General features: G+C 47.4%; 3 protein-coding genes across 8 annotated transcripts in view; 1 reads left to right on the top strand and 2 right to left on the bottom strand.

Annotated features, from left to right (window-relative positions):
* SLC38A6 (solute carrier family 38 member 6) overlaps positions 1–613 on the bottom strand; it is a 41,903-nt gene extending 41,290 nt beyond the window's left edge. The window contains exon 1 of one of the 2 annotated variants that reach the window (XM_051769907.1): positions 446–613. In XM_051769907.1, coding sequence (XP_051625867.1) covers positions 446–607 — 162 coding nt within the window. In that variant the 5' untranslated portion in view covers positions 608–613. The remainder of the gene's footprint in view (positions 1–445) is intronic. The other variant, XM_051769909.1, reaches the window with a different exon arrangement.
* TRMT5 (tRNA methyltransferase 5) lies at positions 403–7,048 on the top strand. Of its 5 annotated transcripts, none has more exons than XM_051769899.1 (5): positions 403–547; positions 2,413–3,062; positions 3,441–3,565; positions 5,088–5,742; positions 6,742–7,048. In XM_051769899.1, the coding sequence occupies exons 2-5, from the start codon at positions 2,504–2,506 to the stop codon at positions 6,804–6,806; spliced, it is 1,404 nt and encodes a 467-aa protein (XP_051625859.1). In that variant the 5' UTR covers positions 403–547; positions 2,413–2,503; the 3' UTR covers positions 6,807–7,048. The 5 variants fall into 5 exon arrangements, with proteins under 5 accessions (XP_051625859.1, XP_051625857.1, XP_051625862.1 ...); XM_051769897.1 differs by lacking the exon at positions 403–547 and adding an exon at positions 738–833; XM_051769902.1 differs by lacking the exon at positions 403–547 and adding an exon at positions 910–1,067.
* Positions 7,049–9,338: 2,290 nt separating this feature from the next.
* Positions 9,339–19,393, bottom strand: part of MNAT1 (MNAT1 component of CDK activating kinase) — a 119,697-nt gene continuing 109,642 nt past the window's right edge. Inside the window, exon 8 of the mRNA XM_051769930.1 lies at positions 9,339–10,573. Within this exon, the coding sequence (XP_051625890.1) occupies positions 10,453–10,573 (121 nt within the window). The 3' untranslated portion in view covers positions 9,339–10,452. The remainder of the gene's footprint in view (positions 10,574–19,393) is intronic.

Genomic DNA, 19,393 nt, shown 5'->3' with positions numbered 1-19,393 from the left:
GGAGGGGGCCACAGTCAGCTTTTCCTTCCTTAATCTAAATCAAGAAAACCTCATTTCTCACTCTTAAGACCATGCAAACCCTTGCTGCGCACACAACAACAACACGATGTTGCCCCGCAGGCATCCCAAATGCCCACAACCTTTGAGTACAGTGATAGCAGAGCGCAAAAGATTTATGGCCCGGAGGAGGCTCTCCCTGCGCGGGCACATGGCAGCGCTTCCAAGCGCTCGGCACTCACAGAACCAAAGGGACCCGGAGCAGAACCAAAGGGACCAAGAGCGGCGGCTCAGCCCCCCCTTCCCCAGGTGTCAGCCCGGAGCCGCCCCGCACAGCCCCGTCCCGCCCGCCCGACCTTTGAGCCCGCGCTCCCCGAGCTCCCCCTCACACCGCACCCAGCGCGGCCGCGCAGCCCCCTCGGGGCTCTCCCTCCCCGCCGCCCCTCACACGCACGCTGCGCGCCGCCGGCGGCGGCGGCAGCAGCGGGGCGGACTCCCCGTCCTCCTCCTCATCCTCCTCGTCCTCCTGGTCCTGCAGGCGGGCGGACAGGTACCACCCGCGGGCGGGCAGGGGCCGGGCGCTGCGGGACCCCCAGGGCGGCGGCGCCATCGCCCCCCGCGTACCCGGCGCTCTGAGGGGCGCGCCAGGGGCGGGGCCAGTTTTGGGGGGCGTGACCATTTAAGGGGGCGTGGTCGCAGCGGCGGCCCCGTCCGCCCTATTTGGGGCGCGCGGGGGGCGTGGTCACGTGGGAGGGGCGCGGCCAATGCTCTGGCCCCGCCCTCCCCCGGCGCGGCGGCGATGACGCGCGCGCGCGGCGCGCGGGGCCCGGCATGAGGTGAGGGCAGGGGGTGGGGAGGAGGAGAAAGGAGGGGGAGAAGTTTCCCTGAGGGAAGAGCGGGATAAACCGGGATCGCGGCGGTGAGGGAGAGGCTGGTCTGCCCACCCGGGAAGGTGGTGCAGTGGCCTCCAGCCAGAATACAGCGCGGGGGCGGGGAGTTTATTTTGTAGGCTTATCTAGAAGCGACGGGGTGAGAGGACTTGGCCTTAAGCTGCGCCAGGGGAGATTCAGGTTGGACATCGGGAGGAATTGCTTCACAGAAGGGCTGATGAGGCATCGGAATGGGCTGTCCGGGGAGGTAGTGAGTCTCGGTCCCTGGAGGTGTTCAAGGAGAGACTGGACGTGGCGCTCGGTGCCGCGGTCTGGTTGACACGGTGCTGTTGGGGCACAGGTTGGACTCGGTGATCCCAGAGGTCTCTTCCAACCACAGTCGATTCTGTGATCCTGAAGTACTGATTCGATAGTTTCCGTCTAGGAAGAAGGCAAATGCCCCAGGAGGAGAAACACAGGGATGCTCAGGCCTCTGGATGAGGGATTTCTCCTGTGCAGCAGACGTGAGGAACGCAGTGTTTAATTTCTGAGTCAACAGGCGAAGGAGGCGTGCTTTGCCAAAAGCCCGGCTTAGGGAAATGGGCTGGTTGGGAGATGCAGGGAGGATGGGAGCAGGACCAGCTTTGCCGGGGTTTGGGCACAGCAGCTTTGGGAAGGAGAGACTGCACAGCCTGGAACCCTGGAGGAGGGCAGTGGCTGAGGGAGGCAGGAGAACCAGTTTCCTTTCAGAGCTGGTTTGCATCTTTCCTATCCACCCCTGATCTCAAAACAGGCTTCCCAAGAGGTCAGGAGAGATGCCAGCCTTGAGCACTGCCTAAACCATTGGTTCCTGCCTTGGAGCAGCAGACACAGTCAGAAAACTCTTTTGGACTATCTCTAGTGGAGGAAACCATTTAGAGGAGGGTAAAGCCGCTTTCAAAAGTTCCCCATCCCATGGATGAACTGTAGTATGGGGCTCAGTCACTGGAAGAGCCATGACTAATGCTCCCCTGGACCTTATAGGGAATACTGGATTTAATTAATGATCTTCCTGGCATGCAGCCCATGGAGCAAAGACACTGTGGAGTGTGTAACACCTTACACTGGGGTCTGGGAGGCAGAAATCACCAAAGAGTGATCATGACCACTAATGCTAAAAACTGTTTTCTAGCAACCACTGCTTGGTGATGAATTTTATCAGACACAGAATGGATCCAACAGTAGGATCGAGACAGTAGAAATCTTTCCATGTGGCTTACTGGGATTAATATCACATTTATTAGAACAAGGAGAGGTCATTGTTTTTTTGGCAGGAGGAGATTATCTTGCTGCTTGAAGTTAGTTGGTGTTTAAGCCTAAAAACACATTTGCAAAATAACAGACATTTGCAGTATATATTTTATAATAAAGAGCTTTACTAAACTATTGTGGATTGTTTGGTACAGATGGAAATTCTGGTTTAAGAGAACAGCAAATCCATGTGATTTGCAGCCTTTTTAATGGAATGATTACATAATGTCTATAAAATGAATAATTTCTCTTCTAGGACTTTGTGGAGATTTGGATACTCTGCCAGACTACTGAAAACTAATCATTTTAGGACAGCTGCATCAAATACATCATTTCCAGCAGTTTGGATGCTGTTGGCACAATATTCTGGCAGAATACCTGGGCCCTTTGTAGTAGTTAGAAAAAACGCTTTCTCCACAATGCCTGAAACTGTGGAGGATAAAGCTAATCCAGAACTGTATTCACCACATCCCGGAGTGCGTGGGATGACCCTGCTCAACAGAGAGGCTTTCAAAAGGACAGTTGTTGTTCCAGCTCTTAAAGTCAAGAAAGAAATTGTAAATAGTTTGCTGAAGTCCCTAAAACAATCGGTCCTGCAGCGTCCCGGTCTGAAGCGAGTGGTTGAGGATCCAGAAGATGAGGACAGTAGACTTGTTATCCTGGATCCTCATAAAATACCAGGATTCTCACTGGGAGAATCAGAGCAGCAGGTGCTGAGAGAGCTCAGTGTTGATCCTGAGGTGTCCAGGTATAACCTGGAGCTGACCTACGAGAACTTCAGGTCGGAGGAGATCCTGCGAGCGGTGCTTCCTGAGGGTCAGGAGGTCACCTCTGGGTTTAGCCGTGTTGGCCACATAGCACATCTGAATCTCAGGGATCACCAGCTGCCCTACAGACATTTGATTGGTAGGTAAAACTGCTCCTCTCAAAAAGGTAATTTGTATATTTTGTATATTTCCCAAAAGATATTTTATGAAGTGTCACTTGCACAAAGAAAACTTTCGATTGCTTTTTATTTTGGCTTTAAGTAGCCTTGTGCTGATGCTGTAGCTGTGCCCAGAGGGCACAGTTCTCTCCTCTCTCTGCACTGAGCACTGGCTCAGGGTGAAGTGTGTGCCTTAAAAAGGTGTCACAGCTGCAACCCTGAGTCAAGAGAGGGAGGTTGTTCCAACACACACTTACTTTTGTTATTTTTAACTGTTAACAGCAGGTTTGTTGTGGCTGTTGTAGAACATTAAAAGGTTGTGGTCCTGTAACCAGAGTACCTTTTGCCCTTTCTTTCAGGCCAGGTTATAATTGACAAGAATCCAGGAATCACCTGTGCAGTGAATAAAACCAATATTATTGACAGCACATACAGGAATTTTGAAATGGAAGTGCTCGCTGGAGAGAAGAACCTGGTAACCAAGGTATAGGCCTTTTCCCCCTGGTATTTTAATTTTAATATGCTAAAACCCAAGGGCATCTTCTGGAAAGAGATGATGCAGGGATGCTGTTGAGACCACTCCTTTGCACAGTGCCCTTCCTGACACCTGTCTGAGCATCAAGGTTGGCTGTTACTTCTGCATTCCTTTGTCCTGGTCTGCCAAGGGCAAACTCAGCCATAGGGATCATGAAGACACGTATTCTTTCAAGTACACAGCCTAGATTTAATGCTGTGTAAAAGCAGCTGCAGTAAAGGTTTCTTACAGAGATACTAATGACAAACTTGTACTGGGGGATGTTTCTCAAAGCCAAAATATTCAGTGGATTTGGTCTAAGAAAATGCAGATTTTTAGTGTCACCAAGCCTTGTACAGTGGCTGATATAGAACCTAAGAGTTTGTTTTCAATCTGATTGGCTTTGCAACTCAGGCAACATTTTGCCTTTGCCTTTTTCCTTTTCTGACAGCAGCAAGACAAACCTCCTCTCTCCTCTGTCCTGACATTTATCAGGTGCAATCACTGTGTGACTGCCACGCATCCTTCGCGTAGGGTTTCTTGTCTGTAGCTGGAAACTTGGCCACGGCTCCCACAAAAATATTTTCCCTATCTGTGAGCAGTTTTGTACTTTCAGAAGAGAAGACATTAGATTACCAAATAAAAAGGCTGAATATCTTGGTAGAACATCCTGTACACGCACAGAGAAGGCAATTGAATTGTCAAGGCAGCAGCGAGGATCAAATATTGTGCAGATGGTGTTACCGTACACCTGGCACACCGTGGAGCTGCACCCAGCACTGCAGATACACTTCAGGATGTTTCTTGCTGGCAAAGCAAACGATGGGCTGATTTGGATCTGAAGTTGCTGTACTTTGGAGTCACACAATTCCAGTGTGGTGGTGCAAAGAGAGTATTATCTTGCATCCCATTCTCATCTGAATAAATACTGTTTCTTTTCAGGTCTGTTCTTAAGATAGTGGTCATTCCAAAGTTTGGGTTTGGATCAGTTTCCAGACTCTGTCACCTTGAGAGATGAAATACAGTATTTTTCAAGCTGCAGAACTGGCTCCCAGTGGCTTTGACTTTGGCTGAGGATTCCTGTTCTTGTGCCGTATCATTCTCAGACGCTTATTTACTGTGTGGGCTCCTCTAAGGAGGGTTTGAGGCATCTTCCCAAAGTCTGCTTTCAATAAAGGAGTTGTCAGTCAGCCACAAAGCTGTTGAAAAGCCTCATTTTTTCTTATGGCCATTTTAAGTTGCTGCTTTGTTTCCACCTGGTGATTGAGACAGGCGTGAGCCAGTCATCGGGATTGACAGTGGGGGACATTCCTCATGGCAGTTTCTGATGAGCTGGATCTGGTTTTACAAGGTTCCTGTGTCCTACCAGTGGGACAAATGTTGATGTACCCGTTACCTTTCGACAAGGCACCTTGGTTTTTAGCTCTCTGAATTACTGATAATGCTTAAACCTGCCAGGCAATTAAACACAGAAAATGTTTTCGACTTTCAGGTCAAAGAAAACAATATTGTGTATGAATTGGACTTTTCCAAAGTGTACTGGAACCCACGCCTTTCCACGGAACACGGCCGTATCGTGGAGCTGTTGAAGCCTGGGGATGTCCTTTTCGATGTCTTTGCTGGGATCGGACCTTTTGCCATTCCAGCAGCAAAGAAGAAGTGCCGCGTGTTCGCCAACGACCTCAATCCCGAGTCCTACAACTGGCTCCTGCACAACTGCAGGCTAAACAAAGTAGACACCAAAGTGAAAGCGTTCAACATGGATGGCAGGGAATTCCTCCGGGGGCCGGTACGGGAGGAGCTGAGCAAAGAGCTCCCACTCATGAAGGAAGAGCAGAAAAACGCTTTCCACATAGTCATGAACTTGCCAGCACTGGCTGTTGAATTCCTGGATGTTTTCAGGCATCTCTTAGTTGGGGAGCCGTGCAGTGCTGCTGCCCTTCCCACTGTGCACTGCTACGGGTTCTCCAAGCACGAGGACCCAGCCAAGGACATTCAGGAGCGAGCGGAGGCGTCGCTGGGAACCTCCCTGGACGGGCGCTGTTCTACGTACCTGGTCAGGAACGTGGCGCCCAACAAGGAGATGCTGTGCATCAGCTTCCAGGTCCCAGCAGATGTGCTGTACAAGAGGCCCTGCCCTGATGAAGGTAAGGAACAACCCTCCCACGTGGCACTGGGATTTCAGGCTCCACCTTTTGCTGCCTTGGGCTGTTCCCACCCTGTGGGCCACTCTGGCCCGTGCGACAGCGACACTGGATTTGGGATGAGCGCGGAGGTGGCCGGCAGGGCCGAGTGCCTGCATGTGTGCAGCAGCTGCAGGGCTTCCTATGCTCCTGGAAACAGCAGCCTGCTCCTCTGATCCCAGCATGAGCCTCCCCAGAAACACGGGGGACTGGATAGGATCACCCCACAGGCCATAAAGCAGACCTTTATGCCTTGGGTTGTGTACTGGGGGAGGATGGGGACTCAGAGATCCTTGTGGGCCCTTCCAACGCAGGATATTCAGTGAGTCTGTGATCTAATGCCAAACACAGTTTTCTGTTAGCTCAGGACTTAAGAGCTGGAGCTGCATTTTCGCCCAGAAAATGCACTTCCAAGGGACTGGTCCCAGCTCTGACCTTCTCCCTCATGCTCACATGGACTCAGTGTAGGGCTGGAGCCACCACATCAGCAGAGTCAGGTTCTGTGCAATTTAACTGAGACAGGTAGAGAGCTTCAGTGCTGAATTTGGTTACTTTGTGTTTTGGGGGTTTTTTATACTTGGTCATTTGTTTCTTGCAGTACTTATAGAAACTGGTTGGTTTTCGTGCTCTTGGGCTTTGCAGCGCGTGACAAGGCTGCAGTTACATGAACTTAAGGAAAGGAGGGTTTTTTAAAGCTTTAATGCCGTGAAACTTATTTTTATGCTTTTGTTGGGTAGCACTGGGTAGGTCAAAATCTATTTCCATACAGGTTTTTTGAAAGTCCTTTCTGGCATTTAGTAAAGATCCCCCATTACCGCTGTAACAGTTTTCGTTTGTGACTGTTAATCCTGATTTTAACTCTCATCTCTTCCTGTTAAATCCCTTAAGTGTTCCAGGGCTTGTGGTTTAGCTCGGTCTGTTTACTGCACATTAAATAACTTACTTTTTCTAACCTTTTCCCAGCAAAACCAGCCTCAAAACGTCTGTGTACCAGCCAAGGTTTTTCTGAAGAGAAGTTACTGAGCTGAAGACTGGAGTTGTGGTGACTACCTTAGTTTGTGTAAAGGGTATTTAGGGTGCCTCTGGTTTACCTGTTGAGTTATTCACAGCATACCTGTGTTACCCATCGAGATGCACAGTGCATGTTGCAGCTTTCCTTTGGGAGCCCTGCTTCCTGCATTTACCTTTTTTTTTTTTAATTGTGGGATCGATAAGCAGATTGAAACTGTTGTTACTACAAAAAATTAAAACTTTGCTCTTTTGTAATAAATGTGCTTTAGTACTTCTCTGCTCTCTATTGTTTCACGCCCTGTGCTGATTCAGTGACACAGCCTGGGGTGGTTTTCTGCTGTGGCATTTTGATAATGTGCAGTTTGTGGGGAGAACAGAGTTTTATATTTTGCCGGTTCTAGGAAAGTGACTTATATAACCCCTGCCTTGGATTCTCTCTGACAAACATTTTGCTGTTTCAGAATATTGGATTACGGTGAGCAGATGCACAAGCAGCCCTTGTGTAAGGAAGATAACCCTTCAGAAACTTAACCTGAGATACAGACAGGGCCAAATAGCCACATATCCTGTGGGTTTGAGTAAAAAATGCTTTTGAACACTGAGATTTAGTTAGGGATTAGTTGACTCCTGACTTTGAGTTTGCCCACTGTTAGAGCAGGAAAGACTCTAATGCCTTTTGCACGTTTGCAGAATAAGTACATGTTTGTATTGAAGTGCCAGACTGAAACCAGCACCTGGAAAACAGTCCTCTCTTCCTGAAACTGTGTCCTCCCGTGGCTTTTGTGCCTCTGCCCTCTCCCAGCTCTCCCCCACCTCCGACTGCTTCCCTGCTGCAGTCCTGGGATGATCTCTGACTGGCTGCTTGTATTCTGCAGGGATTTGAAAAGCCTCTGCCTTTGATTTCCTTTTCTTACCCGTCCAAACTATTGTTGGGCAACATGAACCACAAACAGTTTACTTGGCCGGGGAACTCAGCTCGCCCTCTCAGTGTCAGATATTTCCCCTCAGTCCCCGCTCCCAGCTCACGCCCAGCAACTCCCTTACCAGATGCCCATCCCACTCCTGGCTCTGCTGCTGTGGCTCCATCCCCGAGCCTGCAGCCTGCAGGATGTTTGGTTCTCACCCAAGCACCGCTAAGGGCCGTGGGTTTGTTTTGCTCATGGCTCAGTGTGACAGCCTTTCTCTCCCTTGGCTCCACAGCCCGCGTTGGAGCACATTTATCAATCCAGAGGGAGAAGGCTGTCATGACTCACCCGTGCTGTCCTGAGTGCTGCCATGCAGATTCCTCCCTGGACCGCACTGCAGCCTGAGCCTTCCCCCTCTGGCCTTTGTGGTCTCAGCAGCTCCAGCTTGTGTGTCCTCCCAGGCACTGCTGCGCTGGGCTCTCACCCCCAGCCTGTGCTGCTGCTCTGCTGCTTTCCAGCTGCTGCCCTCTGCCTTTCCTATAAACATCTGACAGTGGCTCCTGTTCCCTGGAGTTCCCTCCACAACCGCTGCTGGAGTGACAAGGCCCTCGACCATTCTGGAAGGATGCAGTGAGCCTGTGAGCTCTGCTGCCACGCCTGACACAGACTGCAGGTCCCTGTGACTCTGCGTTGCTTCAGAGCCCAAATTCAGGGCTTCTTGGCACTACTGCACCAGCAGAGACCCGGCTTTGGTCACCACTTCTGGGTGGAGCAAGGCAAGTGCCTAACTGATTTCCAGCACGTGACTGAAACGTCCCAGGGCAGGGAAGGATTTGAGTCGGTAAAGGTTTTGTTCCCTTAAGGATTGAATGCCAGTGTTATTCCAGCAACATAACTTTGGTTTAGATGCAAGTCAGCAGATGATAGGTGGCTGTACTCATAACCAGGAGGTTTTCCAGATTCCTGTGCAGTTGCCACTTGTGTGTACAACCCTTCCACACGAAACACCAAATGAGGCAAGTTAATGAGTGTATTTAAATGATACATAATTAATATGTATATGCAATTCTGCTTTTGCTAGGGCATGAACTGAGCCTTTACAAACTGAATACAAACAGACCATTGGTGAGGTGCATCCTTACCAGTCTGGGTCAGCCTGGAAAAGGACAGACTCTCCTTAGTTGCTGCTACCCCCTCCCAGGGTCCCAGAGCTGAATCTCAAGAAGACTGCTGCCATCTTGTACCTGGCAACAGGATGTCAGGCACCTGTGACAGAAGGAAAAAAACTCCCAGGGACTGGAAAAACGGTGGGCATGTCAGCCCTCTCAGAGAGAGAGGAGAAGAGAGGAGAATCCCAGGTGGGAAGCAGTGCTCGTCTCAGGGATGGATTCCAACACAGGTGGCCTCTTGGCACTGCACCCCCAGTCCTACAGCACCCAGGCACAGGCTCTGTGTCCAAGGCCAGGCCCCCTGCCCCTTGCAGGGAGGTGCTCCACAGGCTGTGATCTTTTCACCTCTGCCTTGCACATAACATTCCCTGTCAGCAGCTGTTCTGCCACAACCGGCAGGATTTCAGGGAAAGGGCAAGGGAAATTTTGCCACCTCCGTCTACTTTCCTTAATAAAGAAAGCACCAAGTCTGGAATAGAGCTTGTTCTTCTCTTTATTACAGCATAGAAAAAACACATCCATTTAGTGCACCCCTCAGAGCAGGATTCAACAGCTATTAATGGATGGCCCATGAAACGTGGTCCAAGCTCCCTGTCCTGAGCAGTTTCCCATCTCCTGCAGTTTATACCCACTCATGGCAAAGTCCAGTTCTCCCATGGGAAGCCCAGCTCTGCTGCCATTAGTCAACATTCCACTACAAGGAGAGGGGAAGGAATACATGAAAGCAGCAAATCAAGTGGCAAGGGTTATCCCAAAAGCCAGGCAAAGGGATGTTCCCGCCAAAAGAAGCTCCTGAGTGCACGACAGAAAACTTGCAAATGGAGCTAAACAGGAGAAAACAAACAAACAAAACCAAAACAAATAAACCCCCCAAAAAATAACCCCACAATTTTAACTGCTTCAATGACTCAGTCTTGTTTCTCAGACTGCTTCTAGAGGAACTCAGAAGAAAGACTTTCAGCTAAATATTGGTTTTCCAGGCAAAGGTAAGAACCAAGTGTCACCCAGAAGGAGTTGTGTCAGCATAGTTACAGGGTTTCTCATCTCATCCAGCTGGCAGGAGGAAAAACCCACTTGTCTAAACTTGGGGAAACTAGTTTTATGGGAAGAAAACGTAGGCTTGAATATTGACACTAAATGTTATAATCAAAATGGCATTTAAATGCTTGTGCAAATAAAACCCTGCAATAAGAGTAAAACCACAAACTTTAATAAAAAAGTCTGGCTTTATTTAAAAAAAAAATTTACAAGTGTATTTCTTTAAGCCTCAAACATACACAGCTGAGTTATTCACATCTCCCATTAGATGTGGCTTATTGCTTCAGCCTCCCTCAGCAAAGTGCCACATGACTAACGAGTTTCCCCCTCCACAAAAATGTATCTCACCATTTTACAAAGCTCTCGTGCAGACGGGCTTTGTTTTCTTCCCTTCAACACTCGAACACAGCTGGTTTTGCACAGAAAAGTGCACAAGAAAGCCATGGCAGCACGGCCATCACAGAGGGCAGCGATTCTGCCCCAACCTTTGCTGGCTTGATCAGCTTCTTGCCCTGTTGGCTGTCCCTTGGTGTCAGGCCAGTGGTCCCTGGCTAACTGGGGTGCCAGAAGAGCCCACTGAAAGCATCCTGCAGGGCTCGGTGACAAGCCAGGGAAGACGTGTATCCCCCGGCGAGATCCTGCGGAGAGGCGGCTCGTACGTGGGTGAGGTACCTGCAGCAGAGAGCAGCGTCATTTTAGAGCAGGAATGAACACATCAAACACCTGTGTAGTGCACGGTATGGGGAGGTGGAGGCTGCTTCTGGGAGAAAGCAAAGAGATGGGGCTGCCCACTGCCAGCCACCCATGAACACAGCAGGATAAAGCTTCCGTGAGTTAAAACCAGGACGCACCTTCAGCCAGGCTGCCCCAGCCAACACACTTGGACAGCTCAGTGCCACAGGGCTAAGGACATTCACAGGTTTGTGTTCTCTGCTTGCTCTGGGGGAGGGTTCATTTCCACCCTTCTGTAGTTCTTTCTAAGACAAGGACAACTCATAAGCTCTCGGTGCTCCCATGGGAACAGGAGGGCTTCAGTTCTGTCAGTTAATGCTGGTTCCTCTGACAACCTCAGGGCTGAGCTTTGTGCTCTCAGGCCTATCTGTGTCTGGAGCCTGCTGACACCTGGGGATCAGATCGTCAACATTTTGGCTAAAGAAGCCTCTAAACTTCCCCATGAATTAAGCATCACCATCCATTTGCAGAGCCATCTAATGCTCCCCCAGACCTGCCAGCCTGACGACTTGACATGGAAACACTGCCTGTGCTGGCACACCAACACACTCTTGGCTCCCCTTGGCTCCTTCCAAGGGCTCCAACCCAGCCACACACGCCAAGAGCTCCCATTAAAGGTGTCTGCTCAGGGGGGCCTGGATGGCCTTTTTCCACGGTGTAACCCTACGTGAGACAGGTACAAGACCAGATTCTCTACTAGTTTTGCACCAAAACCCCATCATATACACAGAGGGATCCACAGCCCAGCACGACAATCACCTCAAACCCTGACCCCCAGATACACCACCAGGAACAAGAAGTGCCTCTCCCAGTGGCCATCTGAGCTGCCCCACTTCAGCCGGCTGTTTTGATTCCTCACTTGGTACATGTTGCTCCTGGGAAGGTTGAGTCATTCCACCTCTGGCTTGGCAATTCAAGCATAAACTTGCAAAATGCACACAGCCTTTTATAATGTTATCCCGAGAAACCTAAAACAGCTGCACTTTTGGCAGGAAAATACAGGACCACCAGTAAAATATCCAAAACAGTTGCATCTTTTAATTTATGACTGTACACTGTTTCCATAAAGAGTATATAAAACAGGTCAGATTTTATAGGTAAGACATAATAAACAGTCATACCCATTGATGCCATAAATTTGCAGAAAAAGAGGTTACTGAGAAATGATTAAATACAGTTTTAAAAACTGTATTTCTTGCACCTAATAACTGCAAGGCACAGACATGAGCAAAGTTTCTAAGTGATTCTTGATGAGATGCTGAAGCTGAGACACCTAATTTGTCTCCTGTGGCTGAGCTGAGCTCTGCTGCTTTAGACCAGCTCGTGATGGAGCCCAACCCTCGCTGCTGGACATTGGTTCCCATTAGGCAGGAGGGCACAAACCCTTTTAATAGTGCTCAGTCCAAAGGGAATCTACAAACACAGCAGCAAACCTGGTCCCATCTCTTAACTTTCAAGGGGAAAGCTCCTGGTTTGTGGCAGAACACATTTTATGGTTTTAATTTTATTTTTTTTTTAACATTCTTGTTACTTGTTCCTTAATATTTCAGGAGGAAGATCTCATCCTTCCCAAAGGACTTTTACAACTGCTGTGGGAAAGAGGAGCTCCTTTCCCCAGCCAGGAACAATGGATACTGACAACAACAAATAATTTCCTTCGAAACACTAGTGTGAAACTACCTCCACCCTCCAAACTGGAGAGTCTTACAAAAATCAATTTCCATCTTGGATTCCACTTCTATCATATTTACTTCATTACACAAACTTCATTTTCCCCTCATGCATGAAACATGGGATTATTTTACATTTCAATATTAACAAAGGTTGGTTGTGTCTTTCTCATCTTTTCTTACTTACCTATCACTGAAAGGAGAAAAGCAGAGTCTATTGTTTCCCTTTTTCTAGGACATCTGAAACTGGAGCATTAGTTTCATAAGACAACCTGATTTACAGCCATTACAGCATTTGTAGTTAATTGGTGGGTGATCTCTGAAGCAACACAAAATCATTGCCAAAAAGGCTCAGATTGACTTTCACTGCACAACCTGCATTAATTCTCCTTACTCCTGTGAAATGAGCACGACCCGCTGCTGGCTGTCAAGTGAGGTCTTTATTTTCTTGTTAAGTATCTGAACTTACTGCTCTTGACCCATTTAATTACTGTGGTACACCAGGCAATTGCAAAGAATCTGCCACGCTGAAGCCACACAATGAGAAGCGAATGTTTCGCCGGCTTTTCCACACCGATCCCCATCTGTGCTGCCCCAATCCAGCCATCCCCTCCACAGGAGAATCTCTCTGAACTGGATTCCTGGGGTTTCTGGCAGAGGTCAGCACATCTTTTCATGTGCACCTTTACAACAGCAGCAGGAAGAAGCGCTTGCCAAGTTTTATTTCCAAAAAGCCAAGCTCCGTTAGGTCTTGGGACCTGGAGGTAATTGCTCTCACTAGTTAGCAAATTCCAGCACACTGGGTCTGTTTTTCATAGGTTTATTTTAAGTACCTGTAAATCTTATAAGCAGAAACCAGGAAAATGAGGTTTGCTTTTTCTGGTGCACGGTTTTTTAATGTAACTTGTTTTTACGGAGGGCAGACTAAACTCTGAAGTTAAAAAAAAGGTCTGCACTATTATTTTTGAGCAGGGCTAAAGGGCTGTGTGTTCCCTGCCCCACAGTTTCACACTTCCCATTCCCTGTAATGCTGAATCTTCGCTTCAGGCTCTGCCCAAACAAGCCCCCTTTCCTTACTGCAGCCTTTGGATGTTGATCTTCCCCATTAACCTTTCACATCAGTTAAAACACGTCGTATTTTGTTCTTCATGAGCCTTCGGGGGGCTCATTCCTGACCTTCAGTTTCTCATCACTGTGGAGTGGAGGGAGGGGGGGCAGAAAAATAAGCCTCCTGTTTTTAAGGAAAGAGGTGCAATTCACACTCGGTGTGAAGGCTCAGAATCAAGCTGGTCATTCCTGGGAGCAGGTTTTCTCTGTGTTTTCTCTTTTCCAAAAGCTGTGTCACCATCACTTCATTGGGAAGGACTGGGACAGCTGGAGAACTATGTAGTGGTGCTCAGCATGGCAGGGGATGTAATTCCCTGTGCCTTTCCAGCCTGGCCCAGGCAGCCTCAGCACCCCTTGGTGCTGCTGCTTTCAAGAGCCAGAGAATCCAAGGGCAGCTCAGTAACACGTGAGACCACTGGCAAACGTCCCCCCACTGCTCAACAGGGTGGTCTTGTTTCAGAGAAGCTCAGGAAGGACTTCAGAAACCATCAGAGAGGATGGAGAAAGGACACGATCAAACCCGGCTAAAAAAACAACCAACCAAAACCCAAACAAACTTAAAAACCCCCCACCTAAACAAACAAACAAAAAGAACCAAGATGCCAAAAACTGCCCATAGCACTTCCCTTCACCCACCCAACTGAAAGTATCAGTGCTAGGAATTATTTCACACCATCTGCCCCGTCTACAGAAGGTAAATACACTCCCACTGGCATTTCTGCAGATGCACCGCTGGAGGTACATGTGGAATAACTTGTATTTGGCACACAGATTTTTTTTTTTCATCTATTAGGTATTTTATGGGGGTGAAGAAAAGAAAAATCATTCACAAGTTGTTTGACAGGGGGAAAAAAAAAAAAAGATAATGTAATTCTATTCCACAGAATAGATTTACTGCTCATCTGATTATCTGCAGTATCCAAGACAGAAAGTAAAGGGGCAGACATTAGATCTGGGAAATTTTCCAGATTTGTCATTTAAATAATAAATAGTGGTTGCAGGAAAGCGAGCAAAATACTCCAGTCTGGAGAACTGTGTGAAGCATTAGCAAGGCAGTAGCATAGGCTGCTGCATTCCTCAACCTTTCTGGAGACACTCTTTTCATTAGATTTACCAAGGCCCTGGGATGAGCTATCACTGCATTACTCAGAGCAAGCCTGGAGAGACTGGGTCTCATCAGACAACAGAGGCACAAAGAAACTGGATTGTGTCTGGCCTGGTTTTTGTTCAGGAATGTGCAGTCTGGGTTACTCTATAGTCCCTGAGCAGGTACAAACTGAGCTCCTCTGCTCAGCTCTGTTTTTGTTTGAACCAGTCAGGCTCTACCACAGTCAGTCCATGCAGCCAAACAGGATTTGTTTATAAAATGAGCTGAGTTCGTTGCTGTTCTCCGTTAAATAGCCCCGGGAAATTCATTTGGGAACAGGCCTTTGCTGGGTGTTATTCAAATATGGTGTGGTTCTCCCCGTCTTGGACACTGCAATGTCTAAGGCAGGGCAAAAACACAAGACACAAAGCTGGTACTCAAAGAAATCCAGAACAGCAATTCATCCTTCCATGGAGTAGCTACAAGCTTGATCCCAGGTCCTCAAAAATAAAAAAAAAATAGTCTTCAATGTATTTTAGCAGACACTATTTGGGCACTATTATTGAATTTAGATCTTAACAAACCCATTAGCTATTACTGGTGTCAGAAATTTCTGCTGAACACCAGCCAACACAGCCTGTTCCAACTTGGAATGCAACTTTAACACAGCCATAAACTCAGCAAGGGCTCCTCCTGAGTCCAGCTCAATCCCTCTTTGCACCGTGCCCGAGGTCACAGTGCCAGCCCTGATGGCACTGAGGCACCTGCCCTCAGCCACTCCTCTCCTCCACCCTCCAGACAACAAGAATAAAATGGGAAAAAAAATCTATTTAATAGCTGCAATCACGGGGGGGTGTGTGGTGGGGGGTGGTGTTCTATTATTTGTTTTGGGTTTTTTTCCCCAGTGCCTCTGAGTATTCAATTGCAGCAACCAGTGTGAATGTCTAAACAATGCTAAGCATGATGAGGTCCAAATACAACAGACCCCAAGGCAGAGAGAAAAAGAATATATTTTTACCCAGATTATGGCACCTTATAGACCCAACACAACCCATAATGCAGGGGTAAGGAAAAGTCACTCTAAATACCACAATACAGTTTTGGCTGCTGAAAAATCCTACCAAGGACAAGTGAGCCACCACAGACACCCCTGCAGCCCCAGCAATCCCACCTGCAGACAGCAGTGGTGTGCAGACAGCTTGGTAAACCAGTCTGTTTTGTTATTATTACTAACACTGCTTAGCTGTGCTAGTTTCTGAGGGCTTAAAGAGCAGAAAATGCTCACCAGGGTGTCAGATGAGTGCCAGACCCTTTTCCATTTGCCACAAACCTGCTCAGCCTATTTCACTTCCCCATGCCCCAAGAACCTCCTGCAGAACCATCTTAATTTCAGTTTCCAACACGGAAAAGTTAGTGCCTTCATCTTGCAATAAACTCTTAAACAGCAGATGCCTTCTGACTCTAATGGATCTCTATTTGCTTTAGTTATGGATTACAAAAACCTCCTAATTGAGAGTTTGAATTCATGGCTCCTAGAACTCTTATTTCTCTCTTTTAGGTCGTCTAAGGGAAGAATTCTTTTCTACCAGAAATAAAATTTCCCAGTAGAAAAGCCAGGAACCCCCCCAACCCACCAAATCAATACAAGAAATGCAGGACCTCTAGTGATTCTTTTTAGCCTCCTCCATCTGCTTTTTCTAAATAGCAATTTGTTTCAAATGCTGTCAGACTATGTCAGGGAAGGAGTGTGTGGTGAAACAAAGTACTTCAAAATTAAAACACACCTCAGTTAAGATGGAACAGCATAGAGCTCTGCTACTAGACACTGAAAGAGGAAAAAAAAAAGCCTAGAAAAGTAATATTAGCCATGAAACAGCTGTCACTGATAAAGCCAGTTCTGACTCCAAGGGTGAAAATCAGTGATGAGTTATTCCTCCCTCTTTTTGCTCATAAGAAAGGGCAAACATTTCTGATCCTGGGAGCCCAAAGCCACACGTGTCCTGCTGCAACAGTGACCCAGAAGCAGCTCTGGGCTCAGTGTTCCTGCTCCAAAAGGAGCAGCTTTGCTCCTTCCCAGTCTTTCCACAGCTACTGCAGTGACCAGTAAAAGAATTTTCAGACTGTTTAACGTCAAAGCCAAGGCACTTTTACGTGATGTTTTACATTAACTGTTTTCTTTTTTAATGGTGAAAGTCATACATAACCTGTAAGATGTATCTAACGACCCATCTCAGAGTTTATTACAAATTACCTGTGGCACTGGTGAGTGAGGTTGTGAACCCTGGAGTAGAAAAACCTTTAAATGCAAAGACACAAAGTCCTCGGTGGGGGAACAGAACAGAATCAGATTTTCCCATACTACTTTCCTTGAAAACTTCCTCTTTTTGTGATGAAATCCAGACTCCAGAGACCAAACATTTCCACTGAAAAGCTACTGGGGGATGGAACAGAGGGAAATTTCCTTGTGACAGCTACCTCAAAATACATCTTCAGTACTCCTAAGTGAATGTGTCATAAAAAAACCCAACTCCTCTACTGGTAAAAAAAGAAGTTTAAAGGAAGAAAAGTTTTAGAGAGCACCTGGTTCTCCAGCATTTTCCTAGCACTCCACTGCAATTCCACTGCTGCTCCAGTTTTTAAACAGACATGAGACCAGACTCAGGTACTCACATGTATTTAACACACAAACATGGGCTTTTGGAGTAACTGAGAAGCCAGTGCTATTGCCTAGAGGTAAGATGAAAAAGCACGGAGGAACTGAGATCAAAGGACAAGGAGAAATGCCTTCTGCCCCACAGAAACTGTCTGATACAATTTTAAAAGAAGTGGATGTTTTAAAGTGTAAAGACAGGAAACTAACGATGAAAAAGGTTTTATAGAATAAAGGAAGCTTTGTACTCCTCTGACCTGATCTGCATTTTGCACATTTTCTCTGCTGCAGGCTGGATGCAGCCCTGGGACAGGATCTCCAGGCACTGCCATAACAATGAGTTTTGGACAACTCCAGTCCCACTGCAGGGTCTTGCCCAAGCAGGCACCACCTTGATACAACTATTTCTTGTGGGTAAGACTATAAACTCCAAGTACTATGGACTACAGAACTTGAGACTATCAACTTAAAGCATTGTAGACTATACGGACTACAGATTTTGAAATAAGACATAAATCCCATAAATGGTGCAAGTTCACCTATTCCCATCCTCAAAAGGAACTGCAAATCCAGTTGTACATGGAGATGTTAGAAATGTTAACAAGTTATGTAAACCACCTCTTTTTACTGAGGAATTATGCAAGCTAGAGATGTACATTAGACAAAAATTCCTGTGTGTAAATCCAGTGCATGTTTGAGAAACACATTTGGCCCCTCACGTGAGCCCAGCATTCACAGTAGGTGTCTGCATATTCTTTTTGATAATAATAAAATGCTACATTTACTCAGGTTCTCTTAGCATTTGACCAGGCAGCACCACTTCAGATGAGGTGTTACAGTTCCAGCCTCAGGAAATGTAAATACCAGTGCAAGAGAGCAGCCACTGCTGTCTTTGCAGCACTTGACGATCTGAGCTAATGCGGGAAATCTTGAACACAGTTTCAAAAGTTAAAGGGGTGACAGAGATCATCTTGTTTTGTTGGTTTGTTTTTTTTTAGTTAAAAACAGCCCTGAAGCTGCTAGAATACACCATAACCCCACCAGGCAAGCTTCAGAGAGAGGAGGCACATCCTCAGCTGTCTAAGGCAAGATGGGTTATAGTTTTCTGTGCTGTTGCAGGGCAGATTCAAAGCAACGATTATCTGAAAGTTCTCCTCACTTTAGCAGGCGACTGCCTGCTTTAAAATAAAAACAGGAAATGGAAAGCAGAACCTGCAGATACATGAATCCTTTGCAAGCAAAGGAAAACTAGAGGCTACACAATTTCTTTTTATTCACGTGCTTCAACCCTGTAAAGAATATTTTATACAAGTTCTGCACAGACTTTTCTTTCTTCAATTGACGGGGTGCTTCCCTGTGTCCCAGTAAAATACTTAGTTGCTTTAATGGCTCCACACATGTCAGAAAAGAGCCATCAGTCTGTGAAGACTGTTTCTTGTTGCTCATCACATATCTCTGCCCCACACATTCCTCCCGACCTTCCCAGCTCCAAAGTATGCAAAAACCACTGCGATTCGGCCGAACTCGTTTTTTCTTTTCCTTTAAGCTGAAAGGATTTCTGCTTCAACTCTTTCCCAAAGAGCTGCTTGAACTCATTACCCCCCCGCCCGTAGCTGGCAACAAGAGGTTAATGTTTATTTCTAGAAGCCTCGCTCACAGGAAGCCTTCCTCCAGCGCAAGTGATTTCCGTAACTCCAGAGGGGTTGGGAGCGCCCTTGGATGAGCGGGGGCACCTGGTGCCCCATTTGTCATCTTCCTGAGGTCACCCGCCAGCTGTCTGTCCTCTCAACACCCGGGCTCACCACGGCGGCGAAGGCATTCTCCCGCGCTCGGGTTTCCAGGTCTGAACTTCCAGATACAGTAAATCAATCAGCCATCACAGAAAGGGCTCAAACAACTGCAAGTTAAGCGTTTTAACACCCTTGAGCAGCCTCGCTGCGCAACAAGGACACTGCAGTCCCCGCTGGAATCCGGCAGGGAACTCGCCCTGCAGGACTAGTATGGATTACACTCGGGAGCACTGCAGAACTGCAGCTACATTTAGGCTATGACTAAATCAGCCTCCACTCGTACTTGACCCCGAGAAGAATGTCATTGAACACAAGGGCCTTTTCTCAGCTATGATTTTGTATTTTTTTTTTCTTTTCAATGGCTAAAAAGACCATTAAGCCACCACTCTGTAACTGCAAAGCAGCCCTCTTCGTAACATGTTGTGGAAAAGTTTTGGCAGGGATTGATCCCCAAAT

This window comes from Manacus candei, unplaced genomic scaffold (assembly GCF_025592945.1).
Source record: "Manacus candei isolate 608988 ecotype Guabito, Panama unplaced genomic scaffold, ASM2559294v1 h1tg000113l, whole genome shotgun sequence".
Lineage (NCBI taxonomy): Eukaryota > Metazoa > Chordata > Aves > Passeriformes > Pipridae > Manacus > Manacus candei.
Note: the sequence above shows the minus strand (reverse complement) of the source record. Positions and strands in the feature narration are given on the sequence as shown.

Coding starts and splice junctions, on each gene's coding strand:
- TRMT5 (XM_051769897.1), top strand. Junction 3,063..3,440: donor GCCCTACAGACATTTGATTG/GTAGGTAAAACT, acceptor CCTTTCTTTCAG/GCCAGGTTATAATTGACAAG. Junction 5,743..6,741: donor GAGGCCCTGCCCTGATGAAG/GTAAGGAACAAC, acceptor ACCTTTTCCCAG/CAAAACCAGCCTCAAAACGT.